This window comes from Temnothorax nylanderi, unplaced genomic scaffold, assembly GCF_030848795.1.
Source record: "Temnothorax nylanderi isolate EJ_2023f unplaced genomic scaffold, tnyl_v1.0 TNYL_tig0021_pilon, whole genome shotgun sequence".
NCBI classification, from domain to species: Eukaryota; Metazoa; Arthropoda; class Insecta; order Hymenoptera; family Formicidae; genus Temnothorax; species Temnothorax nylanderi.
The window spans coordinates 1,158,403-1,183,232 of NW_027249083.1; the positions used below are offsets into that span (position 1 = coordinate 1,158,403).

General features: G+C 36.2%; 1 protein-coding gene across 4 annotated transcripts in view; it reads left to right on the plus strand.

The window, feature by feature from the left end:
* Positions 1–1,548: 1,548 nt before the first annotated feature.
* Positions 1,549–24,830, plus strand: part of Cnc (NFE2 like bZIP transcription factor cap-n-collar) — a 99,729-nt gene continuing 76,447 nt past the window's right edge. The window contains exon 1 of one of the 4 annotated variants that reach the window (XM_071700218.1): positions 1,549–3,228. In XM_071700218.1, the coding sequence (XP_071556319.1) occupies positions 2,767–3,228 (462 nt within the window). In that variant the 5' untranslated portion in view covers positions 1,549–2,766. Of the gene's footprint in view, positions 3,229–11,935; positions 12,103–17,718; positions 18,187–24,830 lie in introns of those variants that run through there. The other 3 variants (XM_071700217.1, XM_071700219.1, XM_071700220.1) reach the window with 3 other exon arrangements.

A 24,830-nucleotide genomic window follows, 5' to 3' on the forward strand; every position in this document is an offset into this window, starting at 1 on the left:
TCACGAGAGACTTTCAATCCGCGAGATTAAACTTACGGCGGGGATCAAAACATATCATGCTTGCTAATCGGACGACGTGTTCACTGACAAATGTAAATACGAAGTACCGCTAACAATAAGTAACAATAAGTAAGATAAGTGAAAGAAAAACATAGAAACTTACTGCAGTTATTTTTACACGGAAGAGAATGACGCAAACGCTATTATGTCGTGTATATCTATGTATTTGCGCATGATTATAAAGAAGCTTTGCATCATTTCGCTTTGTGAGTGGTAATCAGGCCAGCGCGGACGGTCTTTCGTCAACGAATCGAACCCGCGCGTTAGAAACGTATAAAAACAGCGCACGTGTAGCTTATTCATTGGAGTTAGCTCGACGTTCTCTATCGCAACACCTCGCGCATAGTAGATACGTGTATTTTAATCGAACCGCGAGTCACACGTGTCCGCATGATACACGAATCGTATGATATACGCTCGCACAATGAAATTTCAGGAGCGTGTTTCTCGATGAGTCTCAAGACGATTTTATCTTGATTTTTAAGAGATATCTTCTCTTTAAAAATTTCGGAATTAAATCAGAAATTTCATGAAAATAAAACCCGTTAAATGTCAACTTAAAATATAATACTAACATTTCTCTTCTGTTGTCCTCAACGATAAATAATCGTAAGGCTCGCACAATGAAATTTCAGAAGCGCATTCCTCGATGAGTCTCAAAACAATTCTATCTTGATTTTTTATTTTTAAGAGATATCTTCTCTCTAAAAATTTTGGAATTTAATCAAAAATTTTGTGAAAATAAGACCCATTAAATATCAACTCAAAAAACGATTCTATCTTGATTTTTAAGAAATATCTCTTCTTAAAAAATTTTGGAGTTAAATTAGAAATTTCGTAAAAATAAGACTCGTTAAATATTAATTTAAAAAATATAATATTAAACATTATGCTCTTCTGCTATCTTCAACGATAAATAATCACGAGATTATAACGACTTGAATTTCTATATAAAGGTAGGACTGTAAATTTTTTAAAGCATATATTTTGTAGAAATTTTTAATGCAGATTTCGCGAGGCACGTTATAAATACCAAATGTTATATTAACATTTTTTGTGAATAAATTTATTCGAAAATGCAGAAAGTCAGTTATTTATAAATAAGCACGAATATATCGAGACGCATTCAATTATTCGTTGGAACTCGCTATCGTTTTTCGCATCTTTACCGCGACCCTAAACTTGCCTGCGTTACAAATCGCAAACAGATAATCGGAGTCTGAAACTTGACTAGTCGAGGAAAAAAATGCTAAATCGCGACACGACGTAAACAAGCGCACGTTGACGTATTCGACATGACGCGTTAAAGAAGATAAATCTTCCGACTCTTTTCGATTGGGCAATGGGCACCTCGATTCCCCCCCTTCTCCCTCTTACGCCTGCCGAGTCGCACGTATTGTCCGCGAGGCTCGTACGTAGTAGTCGTAGTCGCGGAAATCGTTATCGTCGGCGATAACGGAATCGAACGCGAGTGGCTCGTTACCGCTCGGCAGCGTACAAACGCGCAAAACCGCGCGCGATTGGGAAACGCGCGGGGAAATCAACGACGTCGGCGCGGCCCTGACGAGCGGCGCGACGTCGGACGTCGGACCGCGAATACCGCGATTGCTGAGTCACATTTCGCGAACAATCTCTCCCGGCGAGGTGCGCGACGTTGGCCAGCTCGCTCGCTCAGCTCGGTCGGTCGGACGGGAGGTTTCTCCGCGTAACGAACTCCGCGTCGGGAGGCAAAAGTGTCGTCTCATCGCCGCCGCGCGAGGCTCGAACGTCGCGGCGTGAAGGAAACGAGACGCGACGCTCGTCGCGGTCGCTCATATCCGCGCGCGAACCCGTCCCGGGGTTCGAATCGTCCGCCTCGAATCGCCGCGGCCGTGTGTGTGCGTCGTCTATGTACGTATGTATGTATACGTGTATACGCGGGATCTGTCACTTGTCAGTTTTCGCGGCCTGAGCCCTGAGGCCTCCTGCCCGCCTCTCTCGCAGCTGATCCGCGCCGTGAGCGTGAGCGTCTCGCGCCTGTCCAGTGTCCGCGCTGTCAGCGCGACTCCGATCAGCGGCATCAGCGCCCGAGGGCCGAGCGCCGACGATAACACACGGAGGACGGAGGTGCGGAGTACTGCGGAGCGGAACGGCCGCCCGCCGCCTGTCAGAGGAGTGTCCGCCAGGCATGCGTGTGCGACGCGCGCACGACTCCACCGCAGGCTGATCAGTGTGGCAGGCTCGTGCGCGGATTTTGAGGTTATTTCGGTCCCGTGTAACTGACCTACACCCGGCCGCGCCGGAAAGCCGCGGATCTTTTATTTCCACTCCGGCGCTCCGAGGGATCGCTCGCCTCCCCCGAGAGGACTCCCCCGCGGTTTCCGCGGCGAATTAACGCGGTGAGCGAGTGTCCTGGGCCGCCGCTCGACTCCGTACTCTAACCTTAAAAACTGGAGCACGCGACTCGCTCGCGATGCGTCTCGCGTGAACGTGCACCGCCGCTGTTCTTCGAGAAAATTCTTTGTTTACGTGGGACTGTCTTTGTGCTGCTCGCGCATGATGTCAATCAACATTTCGCGGAATTGCGTCATCGCCGCCTCATGACGGCGAGTCTGTCGGTTGGATTTAATAGGGACAGTGAAGCAAAGTGTGACAACGCGTCGAAATCTGTAGAAATCTCCGTTTTCGCGTGATTTGTACCCGAGAGCCGAGAGGAGCGGCATCAAGATGTTGTGCATCAAGAAACTGTATCGGGAGGAGCTGCTGCAGCTCGCGTTGCTGCTCTCCCTGCTGCGCGTGGATCCGGAGTCCTACCTGGGCCTGGACATCCAGACCATCGGCGTGGGATCCCTGGATCTCCACAACGGTTCCGGATGGCACACGGACCACACGATTGTCCATCGCCCGATGTTCGTTCATCCGAAGAATCCGGATTCCATGCTTTTGAATTACCAGAGGGATCTGTTCGAGGAGCTCAACTCCTTGGGCAGATACAACAGAATGAATTCGGGTCTCAATGCCATACACGCTTATCTGCTCAATGTCGAGGAGTCTAATAGAGATGCGACAGTGGCGGGCCCCAGCGTGCCAGTTTCCACGAACACAACCAGGAACGTGACGTCTCCTGATCCACCAACTTCCACCCAGAGTCCCGCAGAGCCAGTTGGCGCAGCGGAACTCACTCAAGAGGTACCTTTCAGTTGATTTTGCATCAAAGATTGACGATGAGTGAAATTGGAATAAGGATTAGTATATCTGTTTTCTATTGCTGAACTGGCTGTATTAATTCAGAGTTTATCTTTTTTATTCCACATTGGAAGGAAAAGGTGCAGCCAGTTCAGCAATAGAAAACAGACCCCCTATGTCACAATACATAATACAAATACATATACGTTTCAACATATCGTACTTTCACCATACGTATACAGACATATAAGCATTTTACATTACAAAAGCTACTATTTGATACTTTGTTTACTATACATAGTTATTATTTCTTTTTTCGTGTTACAAATTAATGCCAATCCTTATTCGTTTGCTCTTATTCTATATTACATAAACAAATAGTCGTAACTATAATCTGACATTTAGATTTGATATGAGAGTATTTAAATATTATTTTAAGCTGTTTCAAGTGCTGCATACTTTAAATGCAAGCAAAAATGGTTTTGCTTAACCTACTCTTTATTTTAAAATATATAATTTCTTTATTACTTAAAGCATCTTAGTTAAAAATATCATTTATGACATCACAAAATATAATATTGAATTGTACATGTATATTATTTATAATATTTATATACATATATATATATATATATTTATAATTTTTTATATCATAATCATTCGTAGCATCTGATAGTATTTTTTAACACAAACACACTGCACACACAATAAAATCGATCCCATGACGTAAATCCCGAGCGCGTCGAACTGCATGCAAAAATCAGACTTAAAAATAATATTTGGCAGTGCACGCGGCGCGTATCTGAAACATTATTATTTTTCTTTGCTCGAAGCGAATGTTCTGAAAAAATCAGAAATAACCGTCGTCTCGTCACGGTCACGTTAGTAGGCGGGAATTTGTTGAAAGCGAAAACGCAATATCTCTTTGAGCAGATATAATCGCGTCATGTAAATGACCCCGCGAATCCTTGCGTCGACCTTCCCTCCGTCTCTCTCGCTTTTCTATTTCTCCTTTTCTCTTTTTTCTTTTCGAAGCATTAAATTGGCTCGCATACGACTTCAATCTTTCATTAATATCAATTCAATTCGCCTTGTGGAATCTTAAGCGTCGTCTACAATGGCAGCAGGAGTATGCAGTAAGACGTAAGCAGTAAGCTATTGACCAACCACAGTCAATTATTCTTGAATTGTAAAAATCCCATTAGTCAATAACTTACTGCTTACGTCTTACTGTATACTCCTGCTGCCATTGTAGACGACGCTTTACGCTGTTTATATAATGAATAATTACGTTTACGGCGAGTTGGATAAGACTCTGATGTAGTATCTCATACGCGCGTGATTATAAACAGTCAACCGTAGAATTGGATAGATACGTAATAACCTAAGCTCAGTCAGTGCTTTTTCTATGTATTGTTATTTTATTTCTGCTTTTACAAGAGATCGTAAATGGAAGTTATAGATTACACATATTTACCAACCTAACTGTTTACGTCTTCAATTTAGAATGTATATCTAACGGCATCTAATAGTTTCGTTTCAAACTGTATTGTTTCCGTATCCTACGTGTTATGAAAGAACGTTATACGCTATTTGTAAAATTCGAAAGAATTCGTAAAAAAAAGTTTACGAGCCGATACCATAAATAGTGGCGCGTGAAGGAAAACAACGGGTTGAGATGAGTCATAAACCCACTTTTCTTTGTTGTACATCCTAAAAGCACGGCTACATTCGGTCGCCCGTAATTCATCTTATTTTTGTGATTTTTTTTGTCGAACCCACACGAGGATCGTTTCTTTCCTTATGAGGACAAGCGTCCTTGCGCACGCAGGTTATGCCTATACCGGCTGATCTAGGTCAACTAATTGCGAATCTGTCCTCAATGGCTTAGCGACGATCATTTTTAGCAAATTTAAAAATCCTTCGGTTGTACACATTGGATGGCACACAATGACGCATCATTATGAATAATTGATACGTCCCGTATGATAGAAAGTATATCATCTCAAGACTGATATCATGTGTGCGTGTGTGTGTGTGCGTCATAAACGATAATAACTTAATCGTGCACGATGAATATCGCAATTTAGATAACAATAACAAATCTTGCAATTATTTACTATATTTGGACTATATTCTGAGTTTTCTCGCAGAATCTTACGTCTGTTCTTTAATTAGAATGTTTAATTCCGGATGGATAAGACGTGAAAGAAATCTAGAGGAAAATATGAATATTCTGATATTCGAGAATGACGCAAAAAATTAAAGTATTGTTATAAGAATTAGCGTATATTTTATGTTTAATCATATTTATTGGATTATAATTATAGACGCATAATTTAAAAATATTACATTTTTTAGAATTTTAAATAATGATAATGTTCGCAATATACATAATATATGCTTTTTTGATCCATGCTAAATTGAATTTAAAGCTTGCTTATCCAGCTCTAACTTATTTTCCCAAAATAACTAATAAAGTTCTTAGAAAGAAATAAAAGGATAATCAATGTTAATTGCTCTGAGAAGAAATAATAAATAATGTTTCTGAAATCAAAAATCAAAGTGTATGTAAGAAGAGACGTGTTTAATGTCCGTCGAGTTATTCCTTTAAATTACGTCTAGGAACAAAAAAGTTGATTTTCCTTGTGACAAAGGAGAACATAATTAGATACGCGATTGATTTACCTAAAGTAGAATGGTGTTAACTGGATTCAGTCATTAATTCTATGATCTTTGATAAATTGAGGTCACGCGAAACTGTGATATCACTCGCACGTAGAAGCAGAAGCTTTTCTGAATTATCTCACACCGCTTGCGGTAAAATTCTTCAAGTGTCATTGAATGCACGTGTTTTTGCCAAGATATTGCTGGCTCTATCGATTTACGAATACGTATCGAATGTCAAAATCTCTGCATATTTTAGCGCGCCGAATGTAGAAACGTTTGTTCTAATTATTGAAGTAGAATATAATCAAATGTGATATTGTAAATTATACTTGTTTTCCAAATTAATAATACAAACAGTACTGCGATTATTAAAAAATAAATAATGTATAATTTTTTATTCTCAACTTTTAGGTTTTATTTTTGTATAATAAAAAAAATATTTTGTTTTGATATAAAAAATACGCTTTGAAACATTAACAGAAATTTCTTTAGAATTTTTAAGAAATTGTTTGCTACCTCAAAGAGATATTGTTTTCGAATGATAATAATCATTATAATGACACACAATGCTTTGAACACGGAATGATGTAATTGTAATTGATCGGAGCAGGAGCGTGTTTTAATAATAGTGATTTTTTTATCATCTCTCCTCTCAAAGATTGGCGTAACATCGCGAAATGCGCTTATGCGCGTCGAATGCGAATATGCACTGTGATAAGCAATTTTCGCGTCAGAAATATTTTTGAAACAAGCTATGATATCACTCGCATGATTTAATCACTAATGTACTCAAAAAAGTCACGATTAATATGATGCAAAAAATGGCATAAGGAAACATATTGATATAATGACATCAATGTGTCACGTTTTTTGTACTCGTTACTTATTAATTTGCATAATAATATATATGTATATATTATCTTCAACACTTTTAAAAAGAACTTTTGCGACATTGCAGTAATTAACGCTTGTATTATCAACCTTTTCATTCAGAGATTAAAAATTCATGTTTATAAATAAGAGTAGGTCGAAGGAGATGTGGTATAATTCTATATAACTATTTTCGAATGTTATTGACTGAATGTTACTAAAAAGTAACATTCAAAAGTACAACTAAAAAGTATTTGTAAGTGTTTTCCATACATTACCGAGAATTGCCTTGTTCCAAATTAGATATCTGACCTTACTCCAACACGTGAGTGACATTGTCGGACTTCGAAGAACATTCGATGGAATTTATATCAATTTATTTTGCAAAAAGATTATTACTCAATTCTTTCTCGATGACAATTACCCAGATATCGCGTTGATAAACTCCGCCGCTTTATTCGAGTAAACGTTTCAGCGAGACATTGCCAAAGCTTTTTGTTAGGTTTTCGCGACGGCCTCGATTACAAAAATAATTGCATGCAAATGCGCGCGTTAAAAACGACTTCGCGGAAAAAAAGGTATGCGCGAAAAACAGATGTGACCCCGATTCCTTGAGGATTGATGCGAAACTCTCTGTGCAAATCTCTCGTTTCCAGAGCGATATATGCGTCCAGAATTAGGAAATGGTCGAGGATTTTCGGCACGATCGTAAGAAGGTGCTCGTGAAAAGGAGTTTGTCCTTCTGTCTTTACTTTTGCGTGTTAAGGGCGCATTGAATGATCAAATGCCATACAAACTCCAAGGCATGAATTTTATATTTTTGTGACAGTTTTTATGGCACGCGAAGCAGATTGTTTTGATCGGTAATCGGAGTAAGTACTCTTGCTTTTTTTCTTAAAGATGTGACATTTATATGAACGCGCAAATCAAACGAAAGAGTGACACTAACTGCCGCAGTAAATATTGGCACGCGTTGAAAGTTCTACAGAAATCGGCCAAGTATAGGACTGTGAACAATATATAATATTCTTAATGTAAATTTTGCGTATATTTCATAATATTTTGAAACTATATAAATCTTCAATATTTATTCGAGCATCGACGGATTATAATATAAATCGTTTGTACCATATTAGTAGTAGCATTTTGCACTGCTTTTTTCAACATATTATACTTACACTGGGAAATAGTTTGAATAAATGATGCATCGCAAAATTAATTTGATCTGAGAGAAAATATAAAAATATTATTTTTTGCACTTTTTATTTGACTTATTTACAAATAATGAATATATTATTGCCTATACAAGGTCCATTAAGAAAATTGTGTGGTAAATTTTGTAACACATATATAAATTTATTAGTATTAAACTTTTGAAGATATTTAATCTTAAATAATTATTTTTTAAATATTCCTTGTTAATTTCTTCGAAACTATTTCGAGTAAATTAATGTCTTTCCTCGAATTGATGTTTTTGTGTATGAAAATCGCGGATGTCGGACTTTCCCCGGTTGTAGAAAGGCAGCTGCAACCAAGCGTATCTCGAGAGAAATATACGTGGCATTTTACGTAGCGATGAATACAGATCTTTGACGCATCTTGGCAAGCTGCCCTACTACGATCGAAGTGCGCCTCTCACGTGCTCTAGTGATTAAATTGTAGTGAAATAAAAGTAACAAAGTTAGGATTGCACGACAATCGAGGACAATGCTTTATTGGCAAGCATAGATGATAACAATAGATTATTGGCAAATCTGATTTTTCAATATACGCATATAGATACATATTCATATACGTTATACATTCTAATTATAAATACAATTATAACAATAGATACAATTTGTAACAATAGTAAAACAAAATATATGTTTGCAATTGATTATGATAATATCAAGAGTATTATTGTCAAACATTTTATATAAATTCTATTTTTTTAAGAGTAAAAATGCAGATAACATAACTCTCGAGAACATTGGATCTCGGAAGGAAAGATTTAATTCATTGGCAGCATCATACATATACACATACACATGTATGCACGCGTGGAGCTTGTTATCCTTGTTCATTATTGGCTATTTATAGATATAGCTCTTTCTTACCTTATAACGATCTTGTAACAAATGTAAACTTTATTTGAGATGTTGACGCATGACGAAATAACTCTTTCGAGCATTGTTCTGTAACTTTACTTATTTCACAAATATTTTACTTGTTTAATTCTAATGTTATTATAAAATATTACAAAATCTAATTATAAGAAATAACTATTAATAACTTAAAGTGGAATTTTAATATAGCGAGTACCAGGATTGTAGTATAATTCTTCATTTTGCAATTTTTAATAAATTGTATATTAATAATGATATAGAAAATTGGAAGCAATAAATTTCAATGCTTAATTTCAGAGTTCACTAAAACTTTTATTTATTTTTATTTATTTAATCAAGGCAATGACAATGAGCTAATAAAAAGGATGCTCTTACAAGAGATATTTAGTCAGTAAAAAGTATGTAACATATATTTATCCAGACTTATGATTTAAATGGCAATGATAGTGAAGTATAGAGACACTATATAATATATATTTTTTTTTCTTTTTATCTCATAAAAATTTTTTGGCTATAAAATGTTTACTTATAAAAAACAAATGTAAAAAGTGAACAGATAAAGAGCTATCGGCATAAATAGAATTCTAAGTAACATTATGGAACGAAGGTCGACGTAATGACGAGGTCAAACATTTTACTAATCTCTGTTTGCTCACTTTGTTTTCCGTTTTATTTTTTAGCCACTTATTCGTAACATCCAATATTTAAATGACAATTTTAAATACTCATGTCTTATATCTTCATTTAAAATACACAACATTTTTATCTTTCCTTGAATTGAATGTTGCTCATATGCATTAAAAATTTCTAAAAATATTTATAAACAATATGTAATATAATGTAAACGTATTATATTATGTATTGTTAATTAATTATTCATTTTGCTGACAATTCGCGAATTTGGACTTTATTATTAATAGTGACCTGATATGAATCCAAATTACTGATTAATAATTGACATGATACATATTTTTATAACCCCGTTCGACTGTCGCTCTGTTTTGTGATCCATTATTTTTATGATCGAAGTAACGAGAACTTGTTCGCTGTTTTGCACCGGTTGCCCTGCCAAGTTTTAAATCGTGCAATGATTTTGCAACGGGTCGGCGTCTCGAGGTGACGTACATAAACAGGAAAGACGACGAATTGACTCAGTTCCCGATTTTTCGTTGTGGAATAAATATTCGCGAGGTGAGCGACTATCAGCATATCAACTAATGTGAATAAAGTTAGCGACCGATTCGGACAAGCAGAATTGTCTTGCTGAAAGATGTGATGTTACGTTATTGTGTATAAAATGTCGACTTTATGTAAATCCAGATATTTACAAAAATATACAATATATACGATTGATAGGATTCTCATATTTCTCAGAAACTGGTTTCGTATAAATTTTGTTTCCATCAATATAAGAAATTCAAGATTTAAAGACATTTTTGTAATGTCATATATCCAAACTTTTAAAATATGAAAAACTATATGAATTTTTATGTTTACACAAATCTGACATAACTTGAAAATTAATCAGTATTTGCAAGAACTCATCAAGCATAAAAATAAAAAAAAATCATATTATTTTAATAATAATAGGTTAGAAAGAAACTTTGATTATAAAATCGAAAGAAAGAAAAATCTGCATAAAGTTAAATCTTTCGAAATACGACATTTCATATAAAATAGCACAGTAAAGTGTATTTATCTTATCTCAAGCGAATTTCCGAATATACTTTTTTATATTGAAATTGTCGTATACCAAGACTTAATTCATGATCTGTTGGTCCACAATTAAGCAGCACTAGTCGGTTATTGTTATTGAATCGGCCGGATCGCATCGTGTAGCAAGTTCTTACGTTTTTCATCACTTTTTTATCGCGCATCATTTACAATGTGGCGCACGTACTATATTGCGCACAAGTGCAAAGGTTGAGGATATTCAGCCTTCGCGCGGAGTGTGCAGTGTTTAAACACAATCGTATGTGATCTATCATAGAGATTTGACGATGGCAAGATCGAGGGGTCTTCTAGGGTAAACAATACAATGATTGAACCTTGAACAAAGTTAAATTATTATTCGCTTATGAAACCAACATTCTCAGCAAATAATTTGCATATTTTTATACATAATTGTAGATATCATTTTTGATCATAGAAAATCCTATTTTTTATTAGCATCAAAGTTATTCATAAGCATCTTTGTTCGCTATTAATTAAACTTCTTCTTTTACGTTAAACTGCTCCGCTCTTTATTGCAGAAATTCGATAACATTGATGATCGCATCTCTAATTATTATACGAACTAATTATTATGATCACATTTATTATACGAACGTAATAATAATTTTCTGAAAATTATTAAGCTATATCGTGATTCGGCCAGTAAATAGCGCGTAAGAATTGTGCCATATTTGTACGCGAATCGCATATTTATTGACTGATACAAGTATCAATCCCTTGCCCGGGATTGTTATTAGAAGAATTCCTCACTCGCAGTTAGTGAGTACGTTCGAGCCGTCTTAATGTACTTAACTTCTCTGCATAAGCAAAATGTGACACCCCAATGAAATGGGAAACACGATAATATTACGACATTAGCTTTAATTAATAAAATAATAGTTCACGCTTTTAATCATGTTTATACATTTAATTTAAGAAACTTTGCACGTATACAAGGCGTTAGACGAATTTATATCTGCAATGCTCTTATATACTTCTTGGATTATTTTCCGTTTCTGTACATTAATTAAAATGTCTAATAAATACCGTTTAATGTTCTTGAATTGTGACCTGATTCTCGCGATTATCTCTGCAAGTTAAAATTTTGTCGATAACCGAAAATGAAGTTTCTCGATTCGTCGCGAGATTCGACGTTCCTTTTAACGAGTTTTACCGTCCGGTAACGAACGCTTTGACGTCGACATGTCACGTGTTCATCGAGCGTTCCATAAATTTTCATAAATCAGCATCGCGAGCGTATGCAAACGATGACCCTGACGACCCGTCGCGGTTGACGGACAAAAGTTGCCTCGTCGATCTCGAGGTGCAAGCGGCCGGCAGTACGGCGGCACGCCGCGCGACTGCCGAGTTAGATGCCGCGTGTGTACGCGTTGCTAGTCGCGCGTGTAATTAATCGGACGCACAGGGATCACCGTTGCTATTTGGTCGGACGTGTCAAATGGCGCGCAGGAAGAGGAAGCAGCCGAGGATAGTCACCGTATTCGTGCCGGTCGACGTACGTTTCTTATCGTATTAACGAATTCTTCATCGAAAAACAAAATCGCCACCGTTCACGCGTGATAAAACACGTACGCTGTGCATCGTTCGCGAATATATGAAACTTTTGGGTCACTAGGATACTTAAATTGCAAAGGAGGAAACTTGGGATGCTAATGTGTTTTACTTACATTTCGGCGATGTTTTCGGCATTAGAAGTCACAGGCCGGTATTCATATAGTCAGAGCTTATATTTAAGACTTATATTTAAGACTTTAAACATAATCTTAAGATGTCATAAACTAATCACAGAGCCGTATTAGCATAAGACATTACTTAAGACGATCTTGAAATAAAAACTATTAAATAATTCGTTATCGTCTGTAGTATAATCTACACGCGTACCTAACTCTCTCTCTGTGACAGAAAAAATTGGATATATCGTGATAGATTTTTCATTCAGATTAAAAGGATTAAATCGTGATTAAAAGGTTTCAATATATATCGCTTTTTATTAATAATAAAGGCTGCATTCCGATATTCACTGTCAGCACTGAAAAGCTATATTTTTCTATATTTTACGTCACGTATACTACAGATTTTCAGTACTGACAGTTGCTGACAGTAAATATCGGAATGCAGCCAAAATTATAACACATAAATTATTTACTGTGTGCCTGTGTGCTTTTGTTTTCCATTCACGGTAGTCTAAAATATCAACGTTGTTTTTTTGTTTCAGGTACGTATCATATCACATTTTAAATTTATCGAAGCTATTTCGGGCTTTAAAACTTGAGATTACTTAACATCACGGTATTTCTCTGCTGTGCACAGTTCTACAACATTGCGTATTAATAACATCGAATATAGAACACAATATTTCACGTCTTTGGGTAAGTTTTTATGAAACTTTTATTCCCCCTGCGCATTCCCCTATTTTATTCTTATCGCTTCAGTGTACATTTATATCCCTCGGTTTTACAAATCTTGTGCTTCTTTCTTTAAATCGATTCAATGTCACATAAAATTAGTAATAGACATTTCGTGAACTTGGGATGAAGCTTTCCTTGATAAAAATAATCGAAGAATGTAATTGAATGTGCAATTTCAAAAAGGGCACATTTCTGGAAAATAAAATTTTTCAGGAATTCACACAGAAAGATGTGTAGACGTAATTAGAGTACATATTAGTGAAAAAACTTATAGGCCAAAAAATGCGAGATGTGCTCTTTTCGAAATTGCACATTTAATTGCATACTAAGATTTTCTCGTGATTTGTTCACTATATATCCTTTCGATACTATAAAAAATTAATCATCCTCAATCAAGAATCATTTATAATGAATAAATATTCTTTACATTGTCTTTTTAACATAAGACAAAGGTAGAAACTGAAAGTTTTTTTACGTTTTGTTTGATGAACTCGCCGCGAATATCGTTCTAGTCAACAAAGATCCCCATGAATCAGAGCTCAGCTCCACTCTGATAAAATGCCACCCAATTTACAAACTAGCACAGCGACCGTCTTTGTCGCGTTACTTTGTACCGTTAACGTAAACAACATTGCACTATTTTCGACTTGCTAGTTACAAAATTAGCACAGCCGCACTATCTATAATATGCATAAGTCGATCGCCAGGAAAACGCGGCGTAGAACGAATTTTTTTTGCGTGTTTCGCCGAATCGTTGAGGGTGAGCATTTAGGAAAGATGCTCATATATACCAAGGTTAGCGAGGTCGAAGCGCAGCTTCTGCAAAAATAACCGCACCGCGTCGCACCGTTCAGCAACATTCGTTCGTTCATGAAAGAGTGCAGCGATCTTGTAACCTTCGCGGGTTAAACCCACGCGTCTTCGCTCGTATTTAGCAATCGAACGGGAGATCTCTCGAAATCTTTGTTGCGCTTTTCGCGAACCATTTCGTGTGCCCGGTCGGTCGGCTGCCAATAAATTGCGCTAAATTATTCGGCGAACGTACATCTTTATGTTTTTAACATTATTTAACTTATCATTTACTACGCACGTATAAAGTACAGTAAAGTAGTTTTATATTTTCTCTCGACTTTTAGATATCTCTTAACGACACACAAATTAAAACACTTATTTATAACAAAGTATTAAAAATGTTTTTTAACCCGGAAACGGTCATCACGTGTGTGTGAGATGATTTTTATACCCAGTGTCGAAAAAATAAAGCTCACATCACGGTAATTTTAATATGCTTTTTTTTTTAAATTTTTTGTTTCTCCTTATTTTTTTTCAGAAAATATTGAATAAATCTATATATGCACTGTTCTCAAATACCTCGTTAAATACTAATAAGTTATAGAATAATGAAATATATGCAATATGTAATTAATAGCAATGACTTTTAATTGGGTCGTTTATGCAAAATCGTTTATGCAAAAAAATTAAGGTGACTGTTCCCGGGTTAAATACTGTTTTAAAAATACCAAGCCCTTACAATTAAATTCCTATTAAAATAAATGATGAAGCTATAGCGGTTTATTTATTATATTTCTAAACATTAATTCGTCGAAGCTCATTTTTTCTTAATTTATAAGCTAAACATTATTTTTCATTCTGAAACAAGCATTGTTGTTCATAATCAAACGAAGATGCAATGTCATCAATATCTATATATGTAGACAGCGTAATACATCATCCAATACTACGGCCGGTATTCATAGTCGGATCTTATTTCAAGACCGTCTTAAGTAATGTCTTAAGATGCTAATACGGCTCTGTGATTGGTTCATAACATCTTAAGATTGTACTTAAGACGGTCTTCTTAAATATAAGATCTGACTATGAATACCGGCCTACGTGTATAGTTCTCCATCGAGCATCGTGACCATTTCTCCATCGATAAAACAGTGCAGTAAGGTAGTTTAATTGTTATCGAAGTTTTTTTTTAATTACCGATTGCTGGTTAAGTAACTTTCTGCTGGATGTACATCCACAAGCGAGAACTGCGTCATCGATTTCGTTTAAAATGGGTGCTGACATCAAGTATAATCACTTTCTTGCACGAACTGGAATATATTTTTCCTTCGCAGTATCAGACACACACTTTTATTGTGATAAAAAGCAGCTCGCGCGATATGATATGATGCATTTGTGACTATGTTTAGGATCGGTCCAGCGTGTTATCTCTGATAAGGGAGCTCTAACGTTATCGTGTTTAATGAAAGTTATAAAGATAAGGTTTCTCATGAACTTTTGCAATAATTAACGCGCTGGGATTTTTGAAAAATGTCAGAGCGCGAATTTCGCACGAGTAGTAGTCATGTAACTGACGAGGTCGACGACGGTTAATTGGGAGTAACAATTTTTCTCGGTACGTTAATCGAACCAATTTACACTACTGCGAGTATGGATGGTATACGAAAAGAGGGAACTCATTCGATCTGTGTGCGACCAAAATATCATCCTTGTTTATTATAAATATGAGATTTACTAAACTTTATTTATATTTTAATCTAGTCTATTATGTTCAAGATTACAGCCTTAATATTCTAATTCTATGAATCATTGACTATTAATTGATATCAAAGAAAATATCAACTAAACAATAGATTAACTAAATCGATCTTTTTATTGTTAAGTGAGCTAATAATATGTTTTTAATGTCCAGATGAGTTCTCATTTTAATTGTATTGATCCATTTGATTTACTGCTCTTACATAACGCATTAGAAATATTACGTCATAATAAGTTAGAAGAGAAAGAAGATTATCTCGAGATTTTTTATCGAATAAAATTAACTCTCGTTAAAAAATACGCAATATGAAATCTTGATCTATATATAGTACCGAAATATATAGTACCAAGAAGATAATTCAAAATTTTTTTAATGACTTTTTCGATGAATGAACAATTCTTTGTCATAAAGATTTCTTTTAAAGTGGATTCAAAACTCAGCTATGACACATTCTTATAAGTCATTATGACATAAGAACAAATAATCATTCATATACTGTCGCGCAAACATGTCTTCGTACTTCTGTCCGATCTCTCAATATTTTTTACGATTCCTCAGCGTGTTGCTGTAAGCGATTCTTCTCAGGCACGCCCGGAAAATATTTTTTTTTTTAGCAATCGTCATTAATGATTGTTCGTGGTAATTATGCGTTCGTGTTCTATACACGATATTATTATCTAGAATGATCGTCGACTTTGATTTCGTGAGTACAGTCGCACGTGTATTGCTGCACATGCACATTGTGATCACTATAACGTTGCTTTCTTCAACTTTTTTTTCTTTATAAGCGCATATACAAAACAAATTTTGTCATTATTCCTCTCGACGATTCGCCGGACATCCCTGATCCGTTAACAAGTCATTGAACCGACGTCCAAAATATCATGATCCAAAATATAGTTAGCTCCAAAATATAATTACACTTTTCTCGCGATTGTAGCGATGTAATTATATACACGCATTGCACATAAAAGGGGGAGATCGATCAGCGAGAAAATGATGAAGGATATTGAACCAGAGAATATGGAGAAAATTTGATTTAGTGAGAGAAAAGATACATATAGTTCAGTGAATGGTGATTCGTGCAATGAGTTTATGTAATTATCGTGAGCATTAATGGTGTATATATAAGAATATGTAATAAAGTTGTTGAATGCCGTTGCTGAATGCTAAAACAAGTTTGCGCGATAGGGGAATCTTAAATATTCGCTTCAATAAAATGAAAGGAACAAGACGGACAGTGTAATTATTGTTTTATTTTAATACGCGTGTTATTACTCTTTTTTCGTATTTTTGATAGCTGTATGTACGCGACCGATAATGCCCGTATCTTATCTTCGACTCGGTTAGGCACATTTTAATAATACAACACAATATTTTCTGTTAAATTATCCATTGTTCTCACCATCGATCGGCCGGAACATAACGTATATATTAATAATGTAGCAGCAAATTAGCAATGTAGAATGTATGAACAATAAGATTTGTGATAAATTTGCAACAAGGAGGATTATGCATTGTGAATATTTCACACAGTCCGATTCATTGAGAATTCACGTTGCGCCTAAAAAGTGACTGAAAAATCACTGTCGTGAACATAAGACATTATATATAATTTTGTATAAAACGTAGATAGGTAAAAAGCCATGTAAATTTTGGCTGGCAACGATATCTTATCTAGTTTATCCCTGACCACTGGTAACGATTTCGAGTTGACTCCGCTAATGTCAATCATTTCGAGAGAATTCGTCTACAATTGTTATATTCGGCAACGTTAATCTTTATACAACTCTACATAGAGTTGCAACAAGAAGTGTGTGCACATGTACACAGAAAATTATTTTTATCTTCATGCCGAATGGTTTCCAGTTATCGGTTATGCGGGCAAATTATTTTTATCGCTTTTTGCCGGAGATCCCATTCAATTCTGACCTCGGGAAAGGTTGGACGGAGCAGCTTCGAAAGTTCTGCAATGTTGCGTGGACAGTGTGAGCAGTTCCACGCGCGGCGTGGTTCTTCATGATTCGCGACACGAGAGTAGCAGCGCGAAAGAGTTACCCATACCCATACTCATCGTTATCATCGTGACGCGCGCGTAGAGCAATCTGTCCTCGTCGGATGCCATCGTCGCCGTTGCCCCTCGACGACGCCGCCGTCGCGCGATCGTCAGTCTCGCGATCGCGAGTGTATAATTCGCAACGACAGTGTACCCCGAGCGCGGAAAAACAGTTCAGCGATTCCTCTTTCGTTCAGCGACGTTCTTTACGACAGTTGAAAAAGTGAAACCCACCGAGAGATCGCGGATCTCTCACTTCGCTTCGATAAGATACGGGTGAACTCGTTAAAAACTCGTGCCCGCCGCGAACTAACGGTCAGTCGGTCGTTACGATCCTCGTGGAAACCGCATCTACGTTGCCGTGACGTATACGTGAATCCGGTCTACGCACCGTACACGCGGAACGCGATATTGCGGAGATCCCTGTGCAGACGACAAGCCTACCAAAAATAGCTGTGACGTATCGCACTGGTGGAGTACGATCACGCGGTGATTTCTCTGTCGGCTGAAACGTTCTCCAAGCTTGAGAGGAGCAACATGAGTCTGGAAGTGGTGTCGAACGCGGTAGGTCGATGATACTGCTGTTAGCAGATCAGAATAGAAAAAAAGGGAGAGAGAGCATTTTCACTTTTGGCGGGCACAATATAGAAACTGCGAGATGACATCTCATTGTTAGAAGCACGTTAAGTGACGCGTAAGAACAACCGCAGTTCTCTCGATATTTTTAAAAGAAAGTCGAGACATTAATGTCCATTTCTACCAATGTAGATTAACTTTAATCTCGGTTTCACTTATTTTTATCTTTTTCTAATTCTCAGAACTAGAAAAAGATAAAAAGTAAATTAAACCGCGATTAAAGTTAATCTACATTGATAGAAATGGACATAAAACGATTCTCTTAAAATTATTCCATTTTATTACGAAATACGAGTGGCGATCGGCGCGTTAGATGAAGCAACGTCGCACAAGCATAAATTATTTCAGACACATTTATATATTATCTTTTTTCTTATATTTCTCTCACTTCCGACCTTGCGAGGAATTTAAAAACATGTGGGATAACCTAAATGCCTTCTCTTTCTTGCACTTAATGTCGATGATGTATAACCGACGATATAACCGGTCAAACATGTTTTCATAAACGATTCAAATCGTCATTTCTCGGCAACATGAACCGTTCCGGGTGATGTCACAATTTCCACGAAAAAACTCAGTGCATGGTTAAGACAGGCTTCTATTCCGCGCGTAAAACGCTTTTCTGATGGTTCAAATTGCGCGCGTTGCGTTATCTGCAATCCATTAAGAATATCAACAATCGAGTGGTAACAATTAATTTTATCAACAGTAGCCATTTGAATGATTAAAAGAACGTTGAATAAAGCAATATGTTAACGTGGTAGTCGCTTAGATAAAACTAATGCGCAAGTTTCCTTGACGTATGTCTGATAAATGGTACTCTAAACCTTCAGGCTATTACATATAATGAGACCTTATTATTAAAATTATATCCTCTATATTAATATACAAAGAAGATGGAAAAATTATGATACTCTCTTATTTTTTAATTAAAGTTAAAATTAGGTTTTTTAATTTTATTAATAGGTTATTTATTTGCAAGAAGACACAAAAGATATCCATGTATAATTATGTAATCATTGTAATCCACATATAAATGTATAAAAAAATAAATTACATTGTATTAAATAGGAATATTTATTTATAGACTGTTATTTTTTGAATTCTTATCAACGCTAGGATTTTAAGTTATCAACGCTAATTTAAAGTTTTTTCTAAATAAAATAAAAAAGTAACTTTAACATTTCAAAAAATCAATTCTAAATTAATTAAAATTTGTAATTGAAAGAAAATGAAAAGGATATCTGAGATATACTATATACATATTATATATTTTACAATTTTTTTATTATAATATATAATTTCATGTTTATTAGGGCTAATAAAGACGTTATAATATATTTATATTAAAAGCGACAACGAAAATTTTATTAATAGCATTGATATCAACAGAAAAACAGAGAACAATGGATAAATACGCTCAATAGTTGACATACTATTAAAATTCTATTGACATTGAAACGCGAATATAATCTCGCTTGGCGCCAAAGCCATGACACTTTCGATGAAGGATAAAGTCTCGACGCGATTTAACGATACTGTTCTTGGTAATACCCAGCAGATAACACAATTCACGTTCACTGGCTGTGTGATGCAAGCCAACGTACTAATATGGACATATATACAGTGTGACATATCTATTACTTAACTATATACATATAACGATACTCAATGATGATCGACATAGAGATCGCACCTGTATCGGATAAATCGTCAAGAATAATCAATAGTTATTGGCTTTGGACGTATTAAACGAACTTTATCGCCGCGACTTATGGGACTATGGGAACCGAATTTGTATGAGATACCTATATGTATATCATATATATATATATATGTATATAGTATCTATATATCTTGTTATGTGAGTTTTATCTTATTGTCAGACACATGACACGGATTTATCTGACATGAAAATATTAATGTTAAATTCTTCAAAACATTTTTTTTTGTTTTACTCGGCATGTGCCAATAACAGCACGCTTACACAGCATGCAACAAGTTTTTATTCTGTTTAGCTTGAAAAATTTTCACTAGAATGCTATTTATGTTAGATAGCACTACGCATCTTTCATACTTATATAATTACATTGTATCAGCCATTATTATGAGTCATAGGTAAATGCATAACGCGATAATAATATGCGATAATAATGCAACTTGATCGAATTTCATATGGTTAAAATAAATTGGGAAATTCATTATCCGTATATATTGAATCGTTGATTTAAAGTTCCTATTATTTTTTTTATGTTAAACTTTGCGTTCACACAACTCGAGGTTTTAGGATACTTAAGATATTTATATACGGGAACTAACTAGATGAGTCACCAAGTAATTTACGTGGAGTTACATAGACAATGTGCACATTTATCTCAAGAACAAGCCACTGCATTTATCCTCTGATTTATGTTTCTATTGCAAATAAAACTCCAAGTTACATTATTCTAAATATAAATCTCCAAATATTAGTTTGAGCTTAGCTCAAACGTATTTTAAACATACAAATCACGATTGTATAGAATAATCAAAAAGAAAAGTTGCAACATATGAAACGAATTCGCAATCGATTTCGAGTGTACCGATGGAAAAATATTACAGGAAAAATATAAAGATTTGGAGTAAATTACAATAAATAAATTAAAATCAAACGACTATCAACAGTTAATATATCATATACAATGTTATAATATGTATATTATTAGCGATATTATTAGCTTTTCTCGCAATAGTTGTTTAATATTAAGAAAATACAGATGCTTACGCGCTAATTCGTATCTGTCTGTTTTTTATGTCATAGTTGCGAACATAAGTTATAAACAATGACTTTGCAGCATGAAGTTCATCGTATTCATATTAACATATTAAGCTTATCACATACGTCTACTATATGTATACGGTTCAGTCTTATCCTATGTGAAAAATGTTATCATTTGAAACTGATAGATGCAATATGTGAATATACGTTATATTATTTATTTATTTATTAGCCTTATAAAATTTTATTATTTATGTACATCTATGTAATATATTGTATAATAGGTATATATGTAAATTCAGAGAGTATGTTTTTTGAAAAATAGCGCTATTACAAAGGATCCAAAAAATATCTAAATTGTATTTAAAAGACATTATCAATTATTATATCAAATAAAAAAAAAACATTTTCTTCTTTTTTCGGAACTTTCTTGAACATTATCTTTCGAAAACATACTCTCTGATTTATGAATAGTCGGTATCGCGTCGAGCTTTTACCACATTCACCCTTCGTCCGAGTGATTTCAGATGGCGCCAGAGAGTAAATCTCTTGCTGCAGATTTCTGCATTTATATTTTCTTATTTTCTTACGATGCGATGACCGCACAGCAATCCACGCGATCATCTAACCGTCTAGCGCGTGATCATTGATCTCAATCGATTATATCGCGCGAAATATGTTTGCCCGATAAAGGTTTCGTTCGTCCGGGAATTAAGAATGTCTCCCGTCCTGTCTGTCGATCAGTATCCTTTTAGATCAATCCGATTTGCCTTGACAAATTGTGGTAGCCTCGAGATAACAAACAAGATACGCATCTCGGTTGTAGCGGAGGTGGTCTCGTATCACGTTCTTGTCAATGTGTCAAGTCTCGTTCGCCACGTGGACGTTGAAAACTACGATACTTTCGCGTGCATGCATCATCGGCATTGACCTATGATAATTTTATTTATATACCTACCGCGCGGTCAGTAATGCCGACTATTCGCCATAATCTATCGATGTCAGACTATTGTTGCAAAAACTACAATTGCTAATAAAGCGTCACGAAACTCACGAATTATAAACACCCGTTGTTGAGAATTTAAATAAAAATCCAAGTCACCAGGTCGTATATTAAATTCTTGTTTGTGATTTTTATTTCGTTTTTCTTTCTTATTGCTCTTTGCTACTGAGGAAATTTCAATCAACAGCTATTATGTAATCTCCCCTAATTCTGCACTCTAATATTTTTCCTTCGCCACATTATTCTGTCTTTAAATAGACAATCTCATAAAATACAATCCATTTTAACTTCAAGAAGTAAAATAACCATTTGCTGTAAATTATCTCTTTTAAGTGATCACTAAGGGACAAGACAACCACGGTTATGGTTGGCGTTAACTGGCTTAAGAAAAAAGGGAATACCATCTTGTTGTTGAAAAATTTTTATGTATAGGTTGCAACGATTTTTACATAGTCGGACGGTGTCACAAAGAGTGAAAGCGATTATCCGTATATTTGGGATTCGTATATTTCTAGTCAGATGTTACAAATGATTGTGACAACGGGACACCTTGGGCGGTTTGTCGTTTACGGTAAGATTACCATAAACACCTCCGCCGCCGTATTCTCTACGGAACAAGTGGGTATAATAGTTTTGCGTCCCTTTCGGGCTCGGGGAAATGTTAGTGTGGTGACTAATGACACTAGATGGAGGTTTACGTGAAAGCATCATGCGGAGAAAGGCAGGGGCGTAGTAGCAGCTAGGATGCAGTCGAATCATCATATTTATCTCCCATGTTAATCTCGTCAGGAGACGGATATAAATCTTCCCTCGGCTATTCCCTCAAGAATCGTCTTGGTCAATTCGTACTTCATCTCGGAATTTAAAAACATTTAACGTCGAATACTAGAAACTTGAAATTAATTACGTTCTCAGGGATCGATTCTCCAAAATCGACGATGAAGAGCATAGTCCTGTTATTGTTACTGATTCTCCCGTGCTTCAACGATCACGACTTGTATCGCGCTCGTAATACTTTCCGACCGAACAGCGTACAGACTTATCTTTGACGATCGCGAAGTTCCATTGCGTAAGGACGATGGATCCTTTTATGCGTAAAAGCGCCAGCGACGTAGCGCAAGACAAGCGGTATCTTTATCGACTCATTAACGACGGAGACACTGGCAATGATTGTCACTGGTAATTATCGTGACTGCCACGGAGACAGCGCTACGTAAAAGCCGCGTTCGTGCGCCGCGTAATGATACGCGTCGCGATATTCGAGATTTTATCAGGCTGACGCAGCGATGTCTCTTTCCGTCGAACGGCCGTCCGTCCGTCTGTCCGTTCGTCCGATTCCTTCCGACCTGTCGACCTATCGAGCTCTCGGATTCGGCTCGCCTTAACCTTCCTGCCGCCCGTCGACCGCATCCGGCTCGTTAACATTTTTTCTTTTTCTTTTTTTTTTTTTCCATAATCGACACCACGTGTGTTTCGTGCACTAAACAAAGTGCACGTTGCCGCCGCGATGCACAGACTACTTGGCGTCGAACGCATCTTTTACAGACGTCGAATTCAAAGGGATGCCGTCTTCTTCATTTGTCAAGCACTCTTCAGCCCTTTCTTGGCTCTGTGCCTTTTCTATGTACCCTCACCTGGGGATTAAAAAAAATGCAGCTTTCTTCCATTTCTCAGCTGCAGGTGCGTCTCGATAAACTAAAAACCCGTGTCATGAAGAGAATAAAATGCCTTCGGCGAAAGGCGGTTAGTTCCTTCTGAAGTTATCCGACCTGAGCTTAGTTTCGTTAAATATAATTTAAATCTCGAAACTTAAACAGATTGCACACAGATTGGCTTGTATATGTACATTACACAACTCGATATTTTCTAAAATTCGATATATTTTATATTATATCTTTGCACAATTTTGCTTTCTATGACGTTTCTGATTTCATACATTACTGAGCAATTAAGATCAGATACGTAGTACGTAATTATGTGTGCAATTTTCAAGAATTTTATTTTGAATTCCATCGATCAAATTTGTTACATCTTTCTTTAATTAGAAGCTTTTGTCATTTTAAAAGAAATACATGATGCGTTCAAAATTTTAGTGCGGTAGCGTGAAAATGTCGGTAGTAAAGGTTCCTCTACTTTATCTATAAATCCATATCGAACTGCATATGGGTACCAAGAATATCTCCCTCGAGAAAGGCTTTCTTTAATTTTTCCCGCGGATCATTCCGGGGAGATAAATTCTGAGACGATTCCGTTGGCGCGAACAATTTCTAGGCTCCCGTCGTGCGGACTGTCTTTGAAAATATTTTGACGTCGGGGAAGATCGCCGTGTGATCGATGCCCATTCCCTGGAGATTACATCGTGAATTGCATTTTCTCCATATGAACGCACATCGCATGGACTGCAGTCCTATGTATGAACGATTCTCACAGAAACCGTGGCGTGCGGTTGGTCGAAAGACCTTGCCATCTGCTCTGCGGACTTTATAACTTCGCGAATATTTTCTGGAAAACTTTCGTAACCAGAGAAATCTGAGATATTGCGTGTAGCTACAATAATCATTGATAAATCGTTGATAAAAGAGGAAATTTGTAGCATGGAATTGAGAGTCATGCATTTTTTTTTAGTGAAAATCGTAGAGCATTCTAATAATCACTAGAAACATAAGCGATGAATAAACCTTAACGATTACTGCTTGCAGGAAAAAAAATTCTCAAGGTTAAATCCAGTGATTAGTTCCGATCGCGTCTTTTAGGATCTTATTTGCATTAATGGCGGCTGTACCTGAGCGAAGGCGTTCATCGTGAAATCGC